The 19,360-nt window shown below is 55.3% G+C and overlaps 1 protein-coding gene across 1 annotated transcript in view; it reads left to right on the top strand.

Annotated features, from left to right (window-relative positions):
• Positions 1–17,538, top strand: part of MANBA (mannosidase beta) — a gene marked incomplete at both ends in the record, with an annotated part of 65,971 nt that extends 48,433 nt beyond the window's left edge. Inside the window, 6 exons of the mRNA XM_084251981.1 lie at positions 531–749; positions 6,160–6,324; positions 11,886–12,030; positions 14,343–14,485; positions 15,430–15,687; positions 17,314–17,538. Coding sequence (XP_084108107.1) covers positions 531–749; positions 6,160–6,324; positions 11,886–12,030; positions 14,343–14,485; positions 15,430–15,687; positions 17,314–17,538 — 1,155 coding nt within the window. The remainder of the gene's footprint in view (positions 1–530; positions 750–6,159; positions 6,325–11,885; positions 12,031–14,342; positions 14,486–15,429; positions 15,688–17,313) is intronic.
• Positions 17,539–19,360: the final 1,822 nt, after the last annotated feature.

Raw genomic sequence — 19,360 nt, 5'->3', positions numbered from 1 at the left:
AGGTTGGGGGATGTTTACACACGACTTACTTCCTGTTTACAGTCTCCTCTAGAGGAGGCTTGCAGTTGTCCCCATCTTACAGATGAAACTGAAGCCTAGGCCTGTCCCAGAACAGCAGTGCTGGCTTGGAATTTGGGGTCCGTGCACAGGCATCTCTGTTCTTACCTGCAAGGCCTGTGGTTCTCAGGTGGAGGCCCAAAACAGTGTGAGATGGTGGGGGCGCGGGCCCTTGGCACCTGGGGCAGAGGCCGGGGTGCTGCTGCTCTCCCTGCAGTGGCGTGGACCCCTTCAGCACACGCAGAGCCTGGTCAGTGGCGTGCACTGAGCAGGCTTGGAAGCCCTCCTGCCTGGCTGGGGGGTCTGCCCGGAGGAGGAGCAGCGTGGGGTGTGGGGGCTCTGGCTGTCTCGGAGTGCCGGGAGAGAAGGGTGCTGGGAGTACAGGGGTCAACTTGGCATTTCTGTTAAGGAATGAGGACTATGAACCCGCTTGGGTGAACGTGTCCTTTCAGCCGTGTCACTTCTGATCTTAGGGAGACAAGACCCGTCCTTTTGTCACCTCCAGCCCCACGAATGGGGCCAAGTCGGTCGCCGAGGGCTGGCTCTCCACCTACCCCTACGACACCCACTTTGGTGACACCCATTTCTACAACTACACCAGCGACTGCTGGGACTGGCGTGTGTTCCCCAAGGCGCGCTTCGTGTCTGAGTACGGGTACCAATCCTGGCCTTCCTTCAGCACGCTGGAGCAGGTACGCGGGCTGGGGCAGGAGGAGGTATTGGGGCAGGCACGTGGGCTGGTGTGGGAGGCGGGTACATGGTCTCTCGGCTGGGCTTGAGCAGACCTATCTTCCCTCTCAGGCCACAGGCCCAAGACACGGGCCTCTCAGTTAAAGCAAAGTTCAGGAGCAAGTGTGGAGGAGATCGTCCCTGCTTCACCCTGTGGGGAGCTGCACTCTGGCAGTCATCCTGAGGGGGGGAGGGCAGTCTTTTCTATATTGCTTTTCATTATGTTCCTTCAGGAGCCTTTGTTACTTTTTATGGTAACCTTCAGTGCTGGCACCGTCCCTGGTGCCCAGGATGGCGTTGAATCTGTAGATGAGCTGGTGAAGTCTTGCCGTCTTAACGCCCTCAGACCTTCTGATTCATGAATACATGCTGTCACCTTTTTAAAATGTTAAATTGAGATGTAATTGACACAGAGATGCTAGTGTCAGGTGTGCAATGTGGTTGGTGTCTTACCTGCTGTGACGTGGTCACAGGTCAGACTCATTAACACTTGTCACCACACATAACTGCGACTTCTTTTTCTTGTGATGAGAACTTTTAAGATTTACTTTCAAGCATATAGCTGAGTACAGTTAACTGCAGTCACCACGCTGTGCATTATACCCCAGGGCTGATTTATTTTATCATTGAAAAGTCTGTGTGATGCCTCTTTCATTTCTGTCTGCACTATTTTATGATTTCTAGCATTCAAGTCTTACCCTTTTTGGGGGGATTAAATTTATTCCTAAGTACTTTGTTCTTTTTGGTGCTGTTTCTTAATTTAACTTTAGATAATCTACTCTTTGTATATAATGATATGATTGGTTTTTATATATTGAGTTTGTGTCCTGTGACTTCGGAGAACAAATTTTTAGCCCTGATAGTTTGCAGGAGTGTATTTTTGAGGGTTTTCTCTATAAAACATGTCATCTGCAGATCGGGTAGTTTAATTTGTTCCTTTACAACTGGGATGTTTTGTTTCATTTTCTTGCCTGACTGTCCTGGGTAGAGTCTCTAGTACAGTGTAGATGCAAGGCTGTAAGAATAGTCACCCTTGTCTCATTCCTTCCCAGAAGATCAGCCGTGGCTGTGGCAATGCTGTTAGCTGTGGGTTTCTCATAGGTGCCCTTGGTCAGCCGAGGAGGTTGCATTTCATGCCTAGCTTGTTGAGAACTTGTATCACGAAAGGATGCTGGGCTTGAGGTTTTGTCAAATAACCGTCCTCCTCCCCTTCCTCTTTATCCCCCCAGGATCAAATGCTTTTTCTTCATCTCTGACCCTTCAGAGATTTTTATCCGCCTTCCCTTTGTTGGTGCAATGTGACCACAGAAAAGCTTTGAAGACACTTTCAAAGTTGTCCTCGATTCCAGGCAAACATAGTTCCCTCTAATGGTGGAATTGACATTGTGTGGTACTTTCAGCTGGACTAAGCCTGTCACTAACCATGCCCTACCCCTTGTTTTTATTATTAATGGTGGGGCTTCTCCTTGGGGTTCCATGCAACACTGTGGGGCTCGGTGTCCAATCGCAGCAGAGTCGTTGCTGCGAGTGACAAAGGCAGAAAGGAGAGATGCACACACATCTAGGGCGGACGGTCTGTCCGGGGACCCTCGCCCCACCTGGAGCCCCGGGGCAAACTGGGCAGGCACTGAGGGAGGACTTTGCCCTCCAGGGAGCAGCCTCGTGCCCAGGGAGCCGCAACAGGCCTGGCCCCACCTCCACAAGGCCCACATCCTCTGCTCTGTATTTCAGATGGGACAGGGCTCGGCAGCGCAATACCCTTCCTTAAACCCGTTCGTAGGTCTCATCCCGGGAATGAGGCATTGCCATGCTTGTGAACCCCTGGGTGATGCTTTAACATACCAAGTGGGGGGGGGGGTGTATGGATAGATGCCCTGAGTGCTGCGTCGAGGACCGGAGTCACTGGGGAAGTAAGAGAAGCCCCAAGATTCACTTGGGCTCCTCTGTAAGACCTTTAGTCCATGTACTTAACAAAAAGTAACTTTTTTTTTCTGCCTTATAAGCATAGGTTTGTGTGTATTTTTAATCAGCTGAAAACATTTAATGTTAAACACTGCTCCGCCTCCACCTTAGGTGTGAGTTCTTGCTTCCACATTGATGGGCTCCCCTTGTTTTCTGTTCTTTTCAACGGATGTTTGCAACACGTTTCATTAGACCTGGTTTCTTGTTGGGGGTGGGGAGGGGGTGGACAAGTGGGGAAGGGGAGGGGATAATTAGACAGACGAGGGAGTGGACAGACATGGGCGGGGCAACACACAGGGAGAGCGAACATGACTGAATTACACCACTCGGGAGCAGTGGGCAAGAGGTGAGGCCCCCTGCACCTTATGTGGGTTGGCTCCCCGGGCCGGGTATCGAACTCAGGCCGTAGCAGCAGTAGCATCGCAGCACTGAGCCTTAACCCGCTAGGGCAACAGGGTAGGCTCTTCTCACTCCCTGGCTTTAAGGCTACTAGTACTTCTCCGGAGGGAGCATCTGCTTTGGCAATGTTGCGCTGATGTAAGCGCAGAAACTCGGCGTCTGCAGGTGTAGCCCATGTCCTGAGAGGGCAGTCAGGGGTTAACCACGCGGTCTGGCATCTGCTCATTGGGAGCCTGCACTCAAGTGGGCCTCAAGTTTACAGTCGGCATGGCCCGCTAAGCGCTGGCCAGCAGGTGCTAACGTGCACTGTGGCTCCCGCCTGGGGGTGCCGACTCGTGTGCGTAGCCAGGAACGGCCAGGAAGTCTTCCTTCCGTGGCAGGGCCCGGAGACGAGCATGGATGCCCGCTCCGGCGTAGTCCGTCTGGGGCATAGCTGCCTCAGGCTTGACCTCTAGGCTGTGGAGACGGTGAACTTTGCTGATCACCTCCTTCTGAGAGTTCACACCTGACCTGTGGTTCCTGGGTCCGCACCTCACTGTTGTTGGGACATAGATTTAAAGATAGAATGTGATGGTTCTCTTTTTCCCCAAAAACACTTTTTGGTTGGTTTGGTCTGGCGCCCGCCCCGGCGGCCTCGCGTGGTCGGCAGGCGGGGCCTCCGCGGGGCGCGGGCTGGACCGGACAGCCCCGGGCCCCGCCACAGGCCCCCCCATAAAGTAATCTTTTAAAGAGGTGATTATCAATATGTGCACAAGATGAAAGGCCTGGGCTTTTGAACAAAAGATCTAGATTTGATGATGGGACTGCAGACTGACGAGCTGGATTGTCTTGGCAAATTAGTCTTCTTGAATTTCTGCGTCCTCCTCTAAATTGGGTTAATAGTAGTAACTACATTTTACAGTGTGTGCATACACGTGTGTACGTACAGTAGGCTTCTGTGCCAGTGATGATGTGTAAAGGATCAGTTAGTACGTTGGAGCATTACATTAACAGTTAAATGTGGCTGTTACCACTGTTAACATCGTCTGTTCCAGCCCCGGGGCTTGTACAACAGTCGTATTTCTCCAGCTTTGTCTAGGTCTGAGCCCCAAGAGCTGGCTCTGGACAGCACTGACTTGTTCCGTGACCTTTCTCTGCCTGGTTTTCTCATCTGGGGAAGGGGAGGAGTAGCCACTCTTTGAGCCCTGAGAGGATTAAAGGAGCTGACATTCTTCTTTTTTTAATTTAATTTTTTTATATTCTGGATTTTATTTATTTTTAATATTTTATTTTATATAATTCTTACATCATTTTTTATTTTTGCACAATGTATGCATTTTCATTTTGGTTATATTCCCCATACAATTGCACCCCCCTTTATTTTGACCCTAATCCTTCTTCTCCCCACCAACCCCACCCCCCCGTAGTATGTCTCTGGTTCATAGTTGCTTGTTGATTTTGATTATTACTTAAAGGAATCAGAACCCTACCTGATACTCTAATCCTTTCTGGTGACAAGGTTACCACTGAGTCTGGTGAGATCTGGGCCTAGTGGTGGGAAGGTGGAGAGCCTGCCGTTTATCGGATTATGTTCAAGTCACCCTTCAAGTCAGTGGAGGGTGGGGAGGTTGGGCGCGAGTCAGACATTGTCAGGCAGGAAGGAGGGAAGAGTCTAGGGAAGGTAGCCGCCCTGAGGTGTGTGCAAGGTGAGTGGAGGTGCAAAAACCTGTTTCCTAGAGGTCAAAGTGGTGACTTGTGTTCTCCGAACTATTGACAGTCATAGGTTGGAAAGATATATTTATTTATTTATTTAAAAAGATCTATTTATTTATTTATACAAGCACTGGGGACAGTCAGAAGCGCGGGAGAGTGAGAGAATTCCCCAGAGCCAGAGCTGGGAACAGAACAGGCAGACTGACGAAGTACACTGCTGAGGGGAGCAGCGGGTGCGGCAGGAGAGGTCTGCGCGCCATGTGGGACCCTCACCGGTGGCCAGGGATCAAACTGTCGCTGCAGAGGCTGCGGGCAGCTTCGCAGCCCAGCGCTCAACTGCTGAGTCACTAGGGGAGGCCAGGAAAGATATGGAAAAACTTCCACATTGAATATGACTAATTTACTTTCCTTATGTTTGGGATGAAAAAAATTCGTAAAGAATTTTTTTTTTCATTTTTAGGCGATCATCCTGTGCATCGCATAACTAGGAATTTTAAGTCAAATTTTATGAACAGGGATCAAGTTTTTTAATTTTCAAGTTTTTTTGAGGGTGGGTGGAATATATTTTTGAAAGTTTCTGTGTGGCTTGAATTAAAACTCTGATATTTTCAGATATAACCAGTAGTTAACCTCTCTGAAATGCTAATTGTGCATTAAATCACAGGCTTAGAAGCCAGAAATGTTGTAGTTTTTTTCTGTAAAAGGCACACTACTGTGTGTGGTGTTTGTTTTTGTTTTTTACTTTGACCTGATAACTGTTCGACAAAAGCTCCTGTGAATTGTGCCCGACTCTAAGATGGATTCTTAAGGGAAGGGAATACTGTTGTCTGGCTTGTGTGTGAAGTGACATGAAAACATGACATGTGCATGTCAGGTGTGCTGAGTGATCACCCAGGGACACGTGAGCAAGGAGAGCTGTCTTCTTCCTGTTGAAGGATTGACAGCGTAGCACCCCATTGCTTTCATCCATTCTTCAGTTTTGACAGTCTGTTTACTTAGATAGATAGAGTGACATTCTAAATTGTACATAACAGATGTTTCAAAAACAGGAATGTGTTTTGATAAGACTTTTGGGGGAAACCCCAACCGAAACTCCCCAGGCTATGTGAGGAGCATGTGGGTTGCCTGTTGGCAGGCCCCTTGACTCCATTCCCCGGGCTCTCCTTCCCGGACACCAGTGAGGCTGCATAAGCACCGCTGCCATCTGAGTTGCAGAACAAACTCTGGGCCTTTTTCCATGTGACCTGTCCTTTCCAAGTCTGGCAGAGCTGTGCTGAAAAGCTGTCTCACAATTTGTATCTCTCGTTCTTTACTCAAAAGGTTTCATCCTCGGAGGACTGGTTTTACGAAAGCGATTTTTCCACTCACCGACAGCATCACTCTGATGGTAACTCTGAGATGCTGCTTCAGGCTGCACTTCATTTCAAGCTGCCCCAGAGCACGGACCCCGTGCGCAGGCTCAAAGACACTATCTACCTCACGCAGGTAAAGCTCTCCCCTCCCGGGGCCCGTGCACTCCTGGGGCTGACATGGAAGCGCGTGTGGGCTTTGTAGGCCACTTGTGAAAACTGTTCACATCTTCATTTCACTGTTGAAGGCATTTGCTTTCTTGAAAACAACAGGTCATGTAGGACATGAAATAATTCACTTTGGCATTTGTCTCTCCCACGTGAACAGCTCACAAAGTTGCACAACAAAGTATGCAATCAAATGTTCCTTGGTTACTAGTGATGGACACAGTTACTAGTGATGGACACGAGGGAGCCCCAGGCAGACTCAGGACTGATGCACCCCCACTGAGTCCTCTGGGAGGACATTCTTATCATAAGCCCCCTCTAGCAGGGGGGTCCTTTATAGAAAAGGAAATGAATCGTAACTCCAGACACAAAAGTGAGTTTGATCAGACAGCAAAGGCTCAGTTGGGAAAGGCAAGGGCAGTGCAGATTCTAGGAGAAAACAGGAGGACATCTTCATGGCTTCATGCCAGGCAGCACTCTTTAGTAGGACGGAGAAACACTGACTAAAGGGAAATAAGGGTGAATTGGAATTCATTAAAATTGTGGATTTTGGGGAGGGATTGGGGTCAGAATGGGGCGTTTGCAATTGTATGGGGGAATATAAAAATAAAATTTATTATTTAAATTAAAAAAAAAATTGTGGATTTTAATTGATCAAAGGCACCATTAAGAGAGAGAAAAGGGAAGCCCCGGACTGGGGAACAGTATTTGTAATGTATGCATGTGATACAAGACTTGTATCCGGAATAAAGAACTCTGTACAGCAATGAGAAAAAGACAGATAGCCTATTTAAAGATGGACAAAAACCTTGAACAGGTGCTTCAGCAAAGAAGATACCCACATGGTCAGTATCTAGAAAAATGTGCTCAGTTTCTTTCTTCTTCGAGGAAATGCAAGTGGAAGCCACACCTGATCACTCCTTCACACATGTGCATGGTGAAATTCCAGTGCAGGGGCCCATGTTAAAATGATTGGCAGCGTCCACAGTTGGGGATGTGGGACAGCTGGACTTTGAGACATTGTTAGTAGGAAGGGAATTTGTTTGACCATTTTGCAAAATTGTAAAAAGAAATTAAGCAGTTTCTACCAAGTTAAGCATGTGCTTCCTCTTTGAGTCAGCATGTCTGCTCCTAGCTGAGTACCCAAGAAAAATGAGCATTTGTGTCTGCCAGCAGACACCGAGAATAATGTTCATTGAAGCAGCTTTATTCGGAAAGCTCATGCTCACTCCCTCTAGTTGTGTATGAAAACACAAAGAGCTGGATGGAAGATGAAAAAGTAAACTGTAAGCCAAAGGTTATCAGAAGCTGCTACACCAATTTATGCAACTTGAATGTTTCAGCCATAACCGTAGAGGGAGCTTCTCAGTGAGGTGTGGAATTTATGAACTCACCTCACAGACACAGGTTTTAAGATAACGTTGCCCTCTCTACTTTTGAGATTGTTGCAGTTGTAAGTTTTCCATAGCCAAGAATCTAATAGAGTATGTTTGATACGGGACACCCTGATTTGTGTGTTTATGTATTTATATGTGTGCGTGTGCACGTGTGCCCGTGTGGTGTGTGTATGTGTGTGTGTGCGTGCATGTGGGTGAGTGTGTGGTACTTACATAGGCATATGTGGGTCAGTTAGGTGGTGTGTGTGGGGTCTGTGTGTATCTGAGTGTGTGAGTGTGTGCACCTTGCAGCTGTTGTTCCTCCTGCTCTCTGACCTCTTCCCAGCTGTTCTCTTTATTACTCTTACTCTGTTCTAGTTCTGCAAAGCCATGGTCTAGAGCTCTCAGAAATGTCACTGATGAACGTGTAGGCATGTAGGAGCAGGGTGGACGGTGAGGCCTTGTTTGCAGTCTCTCTGGATGTTTCGGAGGCCGAAAGCCAGAGAACCGGGAGCTCCGGTTTCCCAAGACAGGGACGACGGGCCCTCAGCTCAGGAAGAGGGTGGACCGGCCTTCCTCGGCCCTTTGTTCTGCTCAGCCCTCAACAGATTGGACGCTGCCACCTACGCGGGTGAGGATGGGTCTTTTTACTCAGTCTCCACCCTCAGGAAAACACTGACGTATGCACCCAGAAGTGACATTTTACCAGATGTCTGGGCATCGCTTACCCAGTCAAGGTGATACGTAAAATGAGCCATCGCAGAGAGGATGTGGGGACGGAGGAGGCCGCATGTGCTGTGGGTGTGAGTGTCCAGTAGGGCGGCTGCCAGGGCAAATTGTCGGCTCTTCAAAAAGTTAAACTAAACTTGGATTTAATATTGGACCCAGCGGTTCTGCTCTTGGGTATAATCCAGCAGAAGTGAAAACTTGAAGGCAGATGTGCGTGGCAGTAGGAAGTAGGGGTGCTGGTTCTGCCCTGCCCTGCGCTGGAAAGCCCTGGTCCCCGCATGTTTTTTTTTTTTTTTTATAGAGGCATTTTTTTTTTTATTTGTTTGTTTTGTTTATACATACACTGGGCACAGTCAGAAGCGCGGGAGGGTGAGAGAATTCACCAGAGCCAGAGCGGGGAGCAGAGCAGGCAGAAGGACCGAAGCACACTGCTGAGGGGAACAGCGGGCGGCAGGAGAGGTCTGCGCGCCATGTGGGACCCTCCGCCGGTGGCCGGGGAGCAGCCGGGGATCGAACCGACGCAGAGGCCGCGGGCAGCCTCGCAACCCAGCGCCCAACCGCTGTGCCACCCGGGAGACCCTCCCCGCATGTTTTGAATGAGCAGCGTGGGGGCAGCTGATTGCGTGGAGAACGGGCTCCATGGAAGGCCTCTAACAGGTCACCAGCCCCGTCCACTCTCTTTGTCAGAGTCAAGGCCATTGGAGGCCAGATGGAGACCAAGGGCTTCGTCTCCTCGCGCCGTCTTGGTGTTGGAACCTGCTGGAGTTGCACAGGGGAGAGGCCAGCTGAGTGTATGGAGTTTACCAAGTGCTGCTTGGCATAGGAGGGCCTGAGAGGAGAATCACGAATTGGTGGGGGCCAGGACCCCCACAGTGTGCAGGAATCCAACGAGACCCCCCCCCCAGGGCCTCCCCAAAGGAGTAGAAGAGCAGGAAGAAAGCAGAACAGTGTTAAGGGGCCTGGGTTCAGTTTTAAGGACAATGCAAAGTAGCAACACCCCTCCCAGCCTAGGGGGACCTCTCCATGGGGTTTGCGTCCCCCTGACCAATCGTAGAAGGTTCCCTGGAATCACTGCTCCTGGCAGGTGGGATCTCGGGGCCCATGGTGGGCTGTGGTGAGCAGGTCACAGAGTGGGGGTACACCACCTCTCCCCTCCTCCAAGCCCTCAGGTTCCCTTTTGCTGGCAAAGCACTAGCCTTCATCTTCTGTCTCATCAGTTCAATGCCCTGTGCTGACCAAAAACAAAAACAGGTGAAATGTTAATCACCCAATGATGAGATGAGCGAAACATGGCGTGTCCATACCATGTGTGTCTTCATCAGGATGAGGAAGCCGCACACAGACCCTGAAGCTGTGAAGCTGAGGGAGGGGGTCCCTTCACTTCACCCCCGCTGACACCCAAAGGCAGGCATCATGTCTTTCCACGTAGATATTTCGTCCAATACAGGCAAATCACAAAGATGGAAAGTAGGTTAGTGGTTCCCAGAGCAGGGGAGGCGGGGCTGAAGCGCTGGAGCAGCTGGCAGTGAGAGTCGCCCTAGGAGCACATGGGGGCGGGGTGTGGTGCGAGTATGTCAGCCTGCAGAGTAGCATCCTGGGAGCGCCGCGTGCCAGGTTGGTTTAAGTAAGCACAGTATCTGAGCCACGCGTCAGGACTGAGTGGCATGGCGGCTCCGGGTTCTGATGGCTGTGGAGGGGGTGGCCCTGTTCCTCGCTGCCCCTCTGGAGGGGGGGGCGGGCCTGGTAGCCAAGTAGCAGCTCCCATCACAGCAAAGCTGCCCCTGGTACCTGGGGCTGGGTGTCCTGGGCCAATTTCTTTTCCCCAGACCATGTGTTTCTCTCAGGAGACTGATTTCGTAAGTGTAATCAAGCAAGCTGCTGAAAATAGGCACATTTCTGAAACCAAAATAAGATTTGTCTGCTAACAGTGGGACTGAGCAACCTCGGCAATGACTGAGCATTTATTTTCCCACACATGAAGTTGCCGCTTAGGGAGGCTGTGCGCATGCGCCAATGCGGGTGCCACTTTGACAGGGAAGGAGGGTTGTGATATTGCTTCAAGAGGGACATTTCTTCCGTGGGCAGTGACCTCTGAGCTGCTGTGAATAAAGGGCTGCTTGTTGGCCGGAGGGCACCCACGGTCTGGGTGAGCCCCGCCCCAGTGTGCTCACATCCCCTACTGGCAAGTCTGCTGGAGCGAGATGTCTTGGGGTACTGCGCCTCTCATTGCTGGGTTAGCCCATTGAGATGGGTTGTTATTTACCTCTGTGATGAGAAAAGATGAATTATAGGGAGGAAATTGTTAGGAGATGCAGAGGGAATACTCTATTTTGCAGGTGGTTTGGAAATTTGAATCATTTAGGGGCTGAAAACACAAGTATTTGTAGGAGCAGCAGGTCACACAAATACCTGGAAAGTATGATTGTGGTGTGGAGGCCCTCGCCTGAGATTTTAAACAAAGCAACACTAGAAACAGAGGCTCCCCCCCCGCCCCAGCAAAGCCCTGTGGGGCCGAGTCAGCGTGGAGATCACCTCTGCGGCCCCGACAGGGATATCGTCCCTCAAGGACTGAATTTGTCACTTATGTTCACCAAAAGAGACGGACAACCCAAGAGGAGAAGAAATCAGCTTGGACATAAACTGCCTTAGAGCTTTCATGTAAAGACAGACCCTGGCAGCCATCCCTGGACCAACCACAGAGGGGCCCACTCAGGCACCAGGGTCGAAGCGCCGAGAGCCGAGGCCTGCAGTGGCGTCGGGGGCTGGTGGCACAGGTGGGCAGCCGGACAGAATCGCAAAACAATGCTCATCGCATTGTTCCCCCTGAAGAGTAGCTTGAGTTTTCGGGGAGAGGCCTCTCCACTTTGGCCCCGTCTTGGTTCTCCTGTGGCCCCTCAGAGCCCCCCGGAGGACTGGGCACTGCCAGCCGTGACAGCAGCTGCGAGGCACTGATTTTCCCGCCTGAAGCTCTGGGTGCCCTTGAAACAAGGACAAGGGCCAGTCTCCCCGCAGCAGCTCACGGCCGCAGCTGTCACAGGAGCTGTGTTCCTCGGACGCCGTACACCGTCAAGCATCACGGCATAAGCACGGGGGGCAAGAGAGGGGCCACAGCAGACTCAGAAGGAAGTTCTTTTTCCCATAGCATTCTTTCTAATGAAAAATTATTTTCAAATAACTATGAATGTGTCAGGAAATCCATCCCTGCAGAAATGTGGGACTTAGCTACACAGAGCCTTTTGCTAGGGAACAGGGTGGGCCTCCAGCACAGATGGCTGCCCTCCGGCAGGGGGCTGGGCACAGGCCCGTGTGATGAGGTGGGGAAGGCTCACCCAGCTCCCTGGGTGGCTTTGAAGGGAATCCCCAACCCTTTGCTCTTCTCAAATTGAGCCCTGCCTCAAGTGATGACCCCCATGTCTTCCCCCAGGTGATGCAAGCCCAGTGCGTGAAGACGGAGACTGAGTTCTACCGCCGCAGCCGCAGCGAGGTCGTGCGCGGGGAGGGGCACACCATGGGGGCCCTGTACTGGCAGCTGAATGACATCTGGCCAGCGCCCTCCTGGGCCTCTCTCGGTGGGTGTCCCAGGGCATCAGTGGGAGCGAGAGCCAGGTGCAGGGCTGGTGGAGGTGGGCAGGGATCAGCCCCACACACCCACCTGGCCTCACAGAAGCATCCTGGCGGCCTCATGACGTCTATCTGCAGGCACCAGAGCTGGCTGACATGGGGACAGACGTCACATGGAGGTGCCAGCCAGGCGTGCAGTGATGCGACCTGAAAGTCTAGGTTGTTGCTGCGCTGCAGGCGCTAGACAGTCCTCTTCTCTCAGGAGGCCTCGGTCGACCACGAGGCTGGCTCAGCTTGGGTCAGGGTGCCCCGCCGCCCGAGGCCCTCTCTAGCTCTCCTGTTTGTCGGTCAGGAGAAAGCCAGGTCAGAAGTGGCAGTGGGGGGCTTGCAGCTGGCCTCTGACCTGCCATCTGAACCATCCCCTTGAACATCATTGTAAAAATTACTGAGTAATGATAAGTTTTTGGCCTGCAGTTTGGCGAACACAAAAAATTTTGAAACAAAAATGAGGCCAGGCCACCAAGCCTCTTCCCTGGCTGTGGATGCCGAGTGGGCAGCACTTCCCAGCTGAGACGGGGCCCAGCACCCTCACGGGACTGACCTTCCCGCCAGGTCTCTCTGACCAAACCCCTTACTCGCACCGAGCAGATAAAAGGGGGTTGAATGAGATTGGGGAGACTGTCAGGAAGCAGCCCACTGGGACGCTTAAAACTGGATGGAGATTATTCTGAGCCTGGGCCCTGACCCCACTCTGTGGACAGGGCTGTGGGCATGCGGGCAGAGGCCCTGTAACCCACTGAGTGGTCACTGCTGTGAGCCTGGACAGGTGGGGAAATCGGCGTCCAAGAGGGCAGTGGCAGAGCAGCCCGGGCTACTCCCGAGCTCTGGCAGGACTGTGCCTCACGGTAGGGGGTGGGGGCTGGGGACCCTCCCTCCAGAGTTCACGAGTTCACGTCGGCCTCTTCACTTTCACCTCGCGTGTGGCCATGGCTTTCACCAGGAAAGAAACCAAAAGGGGTTTTGCTTCTAGGACAAAAACTGAGAAGGGAAAGCAGTGTTGTGTTGAAGCTGTTCCAGAAGCAGCGGCTCCCCGACAGCAGCTCCCCAGGTTCCTCTGGGGACCATTCTCCATGGACCCCATCTGCTCCCCATCCAAGGGGAGGGGGTCACGCGCTACGGGGTTCTGGTTGATGTTGTGGGGCCCAGGGGCCCCAACACATCTCTAGGTGAATGCGTGGCCACAGCTGGTTCACCTAGGTCAGGTTGGCTTCTGGAAGGTTCCTGGGAACTCCTGCTTTCCGCAGTGTCACCTGCCGCTCCAGAGCAGCCTCCAGGCCTCTGGGTGACTGTATACTTGGCTGCCTAGTGGGTGTGGGTGGGGAGGTGTGTCCCCCAATCTGAAGTGGTGATACCTTGAGGGGTGTGGAGCCATTTGGCATCTAGAGATTTTTTCATATATTTTTTTTTTAGATTGGTTTCATTTATAGTTAAAATTGTGCAACTAAAACCCCCGCCCCGGGCTTTTGCTTGGCTCATGAACCTAGACGGTGACAGAGCACCGTCAGCTGCCTCACAGGGCTCTTCTGTGTTCAGACTCGGTCAGCGTCAGCAGAGGGTGTGTCAGTCCCTGGCCTGGTGCCTGGCCTTGACCTCGAAGCCACAGTTCCTATTCCCCCCCCCCCCCCCACCGCAGTGAGTCACTTCACCGCAGGCCACCGGCAGGTGAGTCCCTCACCTGATACTTCCCCCGTGTGAACTCAGTTCACTCTGCAGATCCAACAGGAGGAACCCCCCTCCCCCCCTCACTGCTGCTGGTAAGGGGTGGTGCAAACAGCTGGGCTTGAAGTGTGAGCATCAGCATTTTGGCAAATGTAAAGACATCGGTGGTGTATCTGCACATCCAAACCACAGTCCACAGCTGGCACAGTGAAATCCAACTCCCTGCCTCCCCCATGCTGCTCCCTCCTCCCTGAGTGTCAGGTGACACAGGTTTCCTTCTGGAGTTGAGGGATGCTGGCCTTTTCTCCGTGCGTTTGCATACTTGCTCTGCCCACTGGGCACAGAAACCCGCTGGTCTGGGCCTGTGCCTGAGCGCCTCGCTGGCCGGCCGGGATGTCCCCCGTGCGGCCCCCCGGGTTCCGTCCCCGGGTGTCCCCGGGCGGTGACCGGAAAGGAGGCAGAGTGCTCCATGCAGGGACAGAGGACTGCTTGGGGCAGCCGTCAGCCCTGTGCCGCCCTGGCCCTCTTTTCTGTGGTGGCAGCGCCTGCTGCCGGGGAGGAGCCCACGGGCCTGGCAGCTGCTAACCCCAGCTGTCTCCAGAGTACGGGGGAAAGTGGAAGATGCTGCACCACTTCGCCCAGCGCTTCTTTGCCCCGCTGCTGCCCGTGGGCTTCGAGAGAGAGGATGTGCTGCTCATCTACGGCGTGTCCGACCTCCCCGCCGACTGCAGCGTGAAGCTCACGGTGAGTCCTCGGAGTTCGCCCCCTTCCGTAGAGGTTTCAGGGAGTTTCTGTCGTTACTTGGTAAGTCATTTGGGGGAACAAAGGGAAGTTAATTTGTATCGAAATGTCTGGTGCCTGCATCAGAAGGGGCTGCCCTTGGGGTCAGAACCCCTCTCTTTGGGGTGAAACGCTCCCATTTATGCCATGACTTCAGCCTGAATGTCCCGGTGATGCAGTTTCTATGAGAAATCCCATTCCTAGGAGTGCCTGTGGCCGGTGAATAAAATATCTGGACAACAGCAAGTTACAACTGCAAAGGACCACTTACGTGTTTGGCTACTTTAGACAGGCTGAAACACCCCACATTTGATAAGGACAAATGCCCCAAAACAGCCGTGAGGCCCCTAGGAAGGGCGTGTGGGGCAATACATACGCCTGGCCAGTCAGATGGGCCAAGTTGCAGGGAGTCCTGGGCAGCTGCGGCTCGGCGCACACCTGCTGGCTTGTTTATGTGTGAAAAGTAGAAAAAGCAGCCCCTGACACGGAGTGTTCGTGCTGAGGCTCTCCCAGATTGCCAGTGTGGTTTCAGCCACCCCCTAAGGGTGACCCTACCCCAGCAGAGCTGGGGTGTCCCGGCCAGCACAGAGGGGCCGCCTGCTAGGCGCGGCTTCCCCTGAGGAGGGAGGCTTCCCCAAGCACCCTTTCTTGCGGCTTGAGACCTCGTCCCCAGGACGTCTGTGGGTGCCCTCCCCAGGGGTGCCCTTGCGGTCTCCTGACGGTGCTGCCAGTGTATGCGTCGGCCGCCAGAGCCAGGGAGCTCCCAGCCTGTGACTGTGGCTCCGGGCATGAGCAGGGGTGCAGTTTCGGGGAGGGCGCAGGCGGCCCGACCAGGTGCTGGGGCCAGTCCTGCTCATCCGGCTGCTCTGCGCAAGGCACTCACGGCCGCCTGGTGCTGTCTCCTGCAGGTGCGGGTCCACGCGTGGCGCTCGCTGGTGCCCCTGTGCTCGCTGCAGAGCAGGTACCTGGCGCTGAGAGCCGGCGAGGCCCGGCTGCTCTTCCAGGAGCAGGTGCCCCAGCTGCTGAGGCGCTGCCAGAATTGCACCCGGCAGGCTTGTGTGGTTTCCTTCGACCTTTCAACCGACAGCAGAGTCCTGAGCCCGACCAACTACCACTTCCTGTCTTCCCCCAAGGAGGCCGTGGGGCTCCACCGGGCGAACATCACGGTGAGTGTCTCTCACATCCCACCCCTCTTTACGCAGGGACTGGTTTCCCAGGCCTGGGGGACCAGCCCCTTCCCTGGACTCGGAGGCCAGACAGTTTCCGTTGCGACCTTGGCACTTGCTGGTTTTCCCTTCCTGCCATCCCTCCGAAGTGGGGGTCCTTCCCCCCACCGCACTTCCTTGGGGGCTTTGTGGCACCAGCCTGAAGCCTGGGCACCTACACGGGCAGGTGAGAGCCAGGTAGAGGGGCTGAGTAGCTGCAGGCGCCGTAGCTCCAGGGCCACCAAGACCAGGGCCCAGCGGAAGCACTTGATTGTGAGCACTTACGTGGCTCATCAGTAGTTCAGTATTCAGCTGCACTCTGACGTCTGGCTCCCAATAGCACAGTGTCCAGATGCCTTCAGAATTGCCAGGAAAGAGAGGGGCTGATCAGGGTGTGTGGTGACAGAGAGCTGCGGATTCTGGGGTGTCTCTGGCAGTCACAGACTCCCCTGGCCCCTGCACACCGAGTTGGGGGAGCCCTTCCATGAGCGCCCTGTGTTTCCAGTGAATTCTAAATGTTTCTCTTCTGCTGCTTTGACGAGGCTTGAAAGGGATTTCCCCCTTACTTTAGAAGGAATCATAGAAAAATGCCGTCCTTGAATTGAAGACGTGTTTTCCTTCACGGTTATGGAGGAAACGGTCACGGTGACGTCTGAGTCACCTGTGGCAGCTGACGGAGAGATGGGAGGAAGTGACGTCTGCTTGCCCGGCTGCCTCGCAAGGAGGGCAGAGCAAGCTGGCCAGGGCAGGCTCCAGACTGGGGACCGCGCACGTGCCTTTTCCTCTCTCCTGGCCTGGGCCGTGCTCACCGGGGACGAGTCGGGCAGGAGAATGCAGGGCTGCTCTGTCCCTCGCGCTGGTCCTGAGTGGGCCTTGGCCTCCCCAGAGGACAGTGCAGGTCAGCACTTACTGCAGGCACTTTTAGGCGTGTGGGTGCGTGTCCCCCTGTGTGCGGGAGGGTTTCTCGGCCTCTCTGGAGCCCCCGGGTGCAGGCATGAGCCTGGACACTGCATGTGGGAGGCCAGCGCCTTCTGGTCTGGGCCAGGGGCAGCTCCAGGGTGTGTGCGGACAGCTGGGTGTCCCAGCCGTGGGGGCTTGGTGTCCGCCTTCCATTCTGGCCTCTGAGCTTCTGAGCGCTGCCTGACACGCCACCAGGCCAGGTTTCCTGCCGGCAGACCTGCCCTGCCCACTGGCCTGCGGGCCACAACCAGCGTCCGGCGTGGAAGTATGTGGGCTCCTGGCAGCAGGCACCTGGGCTGCTAGCCAGGCCCGGTGTATGCGGGCCGCTGACCCTGGGCCTGCCTCCGTGTTAGCTGCACGTGCTGACGGTGCAAAGGGCACACTGTCACAGGGTGGGAGAGCCCCTCTCACCCCAGCGCCTCCAGCCGCCCTCCACCCCCGGGCCACATGGCTTGGAGAGACGGAGGAGACTAGAGGAGGGGCTTGGTGCCCTCCTCAGGCCCCTCCTCATGGACCTGCCACCTTTGCTGGCTTTGAGGTCATAGCTGGGCATCTCTGCAGCCTTCCCCAGGCTCCTGTGTGGGCATCCAAATGCCCGCAGCCCTCAAGGCGTTTGTCTCCCTCCAGGCCGCCATCTCTCAGCAAGGTGACGCCTTTGTCTTCGACCTGGAGACCTCGGCCGTGGCGCCCTTTGTCTGGCTGGACGTGGGGCGCATCCCCGGCCGCTTCAGCGACAACGGCTTCCTCATGACCCAGAAGACGCGGCGGGTGCTCTTCCACCCGTGGGGGCCCACCAGCAAGCGTGCCCTGGAGCAGGCGCTGCGTGTCACTTCCCTGGCTGACCTCGCCTGAGGGCCCGTGGCGCCTGCTGCGGAGGGGCCCTGGGCGGGCAGGATGGAGGGCGCCGCCTCCTGGCGAAACTGGGGGTCGGTGACTCCGCGCCCGGCTCGGGGGAGGGGCCGCCGGTGGCGCCCCCTGCCGCTTGCCAGAGCGTGTGTGGTTGAAGCTGCGGTTCGGAGTCTGTTTTCGTGCGTGGCTTTAGGAAATGTGACTGAGCAGCTTGCTGCGCCAGAGGCCAGTAGCCTGACCCTTTGGAAAATAAGCTTCCGCCGAACAGACATCACCGTGTGGCCTGGGAAGTGTTGGGGTGTGGATCTCCGCTCTAAACCCCGGGACTCAGCAGCTCAAAGGCTGGGCGTGGTTTAGACTCTGGGCAGGCGGGGAGGAGCGCCTCTCTCTGGCTGGGGCTTCAGTCGTGGTATTGGTTGATGAACCGTGAACTGCTGTACGACCTTGTCTTACGCATGATCAAACTTTCAGGATGATTTTGATCACAGGGCAGGTGGGTCAGGATGTTGGGGTGTAGGTGGCCAGGGCGGGGCGTTGCTTGTGTTGCTTTTGGGGCTCTTGAGTACGTGTGAAATGGGGTCCAGGTTTACAGGTTTTATAAAGTGCAGTCACCGCAGTGCTGTCTGCTTGGTCGTCCGTGACCGTCCGGCTGGCCCCACCCCAGCCATATCCCCGTCATCTGGCAGGAGAGTCCGTGCGTGGGGCGTGGCCCGTGCTGGCCCGTGTCTCCTGCCTGCGCTGGGCTGGGTGCAGCCTGGTGCTGATTCTGGCGCCGGGAACATCAGGTCCAGCTTGATGTGGGCTTTGGGGGGGCTGTATCGCCAGGTGAGACAGAGCCCCGCAGGGGGAGCTCTGAGGACTGGGTACCCGGGCCCCCTGTGGCCTTTCGTGACCACGGAGAATCGCAGCCGACACGGGGTGTGAGCTGTGAGCTGCCGACCTCACCCTGCGGGTCCCCAGCTCTGGTGTTGGGGTGCTCGGTCCTCGTGCTCGGGTTGTCCGAGCGTCCTGCATGCACGCATGGACTTTGAGACTGGTCCTGCGGGCTCCAGACCCACTGCCCCCGAGCGGCCTGCTGAGCCTCTGGAGCACCACCCTGCAGCGTGGGGTGATGCTCAGCACAGCAGCCGTCTCCTGGGCAGTGAGGCCTGGACGAGACGCGGCTGCCGCTGGCGGCACGGAGGCCAGTCGGTGGGCGTCGGCTGTCACCGTGACCGCGGTGACCACCGCCTCTGTGAGGGAAAGCCTGGTGGGCAGGCGGAGCTGGGGCCTGGGTGGGTGGCGGGGGACGGCGGGAGTGAGGGGTGGCCCTCGGCTCCTTCCCAGGGCCTGCGGGGTCGCGCCCTCCTCTGCGGCCAGCCCGTGACCTTGTTGCCCCAAACAGTGTCCTAAGAAAGTTGAACTTCGCTGAGGTTGAGGCACAGTGGACAGCCCCCTCCCCCCGGTGCTTCTCGAGCTGCTCGCGTCAGGGGTAGCAAAGGAAAGTCTGTTTCATTGCCTGTACCCCGAGGCAGAGGTGCTTCAGAGCGCGGGCCCCCGCCTGGGCCCGCTAGAGAGGAAGGCAGAGGGCGAAGGGCGGGGGAGGGAGAGGGGGGGCAGCAGGACCCCACGGGCGCGGACAGGGGTCCAGCACCCAGAGCTCCCCGCGCGGCCCCTCCCTTTCAGCTCTCCTTGTTTGCGCCTGTCCTTGCTGCCGTGGCGGGATGTGCTGTCCCGACTCCCCTCCGGGCTCCGTGAGGATTTGGCCCAGCAGCCGGGAGAGGGAGGACGGAGAAGTCAGGTGGCGTGAACGGAAGCGGGAGGCCGCCCTGGGCTGGGAGGGGCA

This window comes from Talpa europaea (genome assembly GCF_964194135.1).
Source record: "Talpa europaea genome assembly, chromosome: 13".
Lineage (NCBI taxonomy): Eukaryota > Metazoa > Chordata > Mammalia > Eulipotyphla > Talpidae > Talpa > Talpa europaea.
This window is presented reverse-complemented; position numbering and strand designations above follow the sequence as displayed.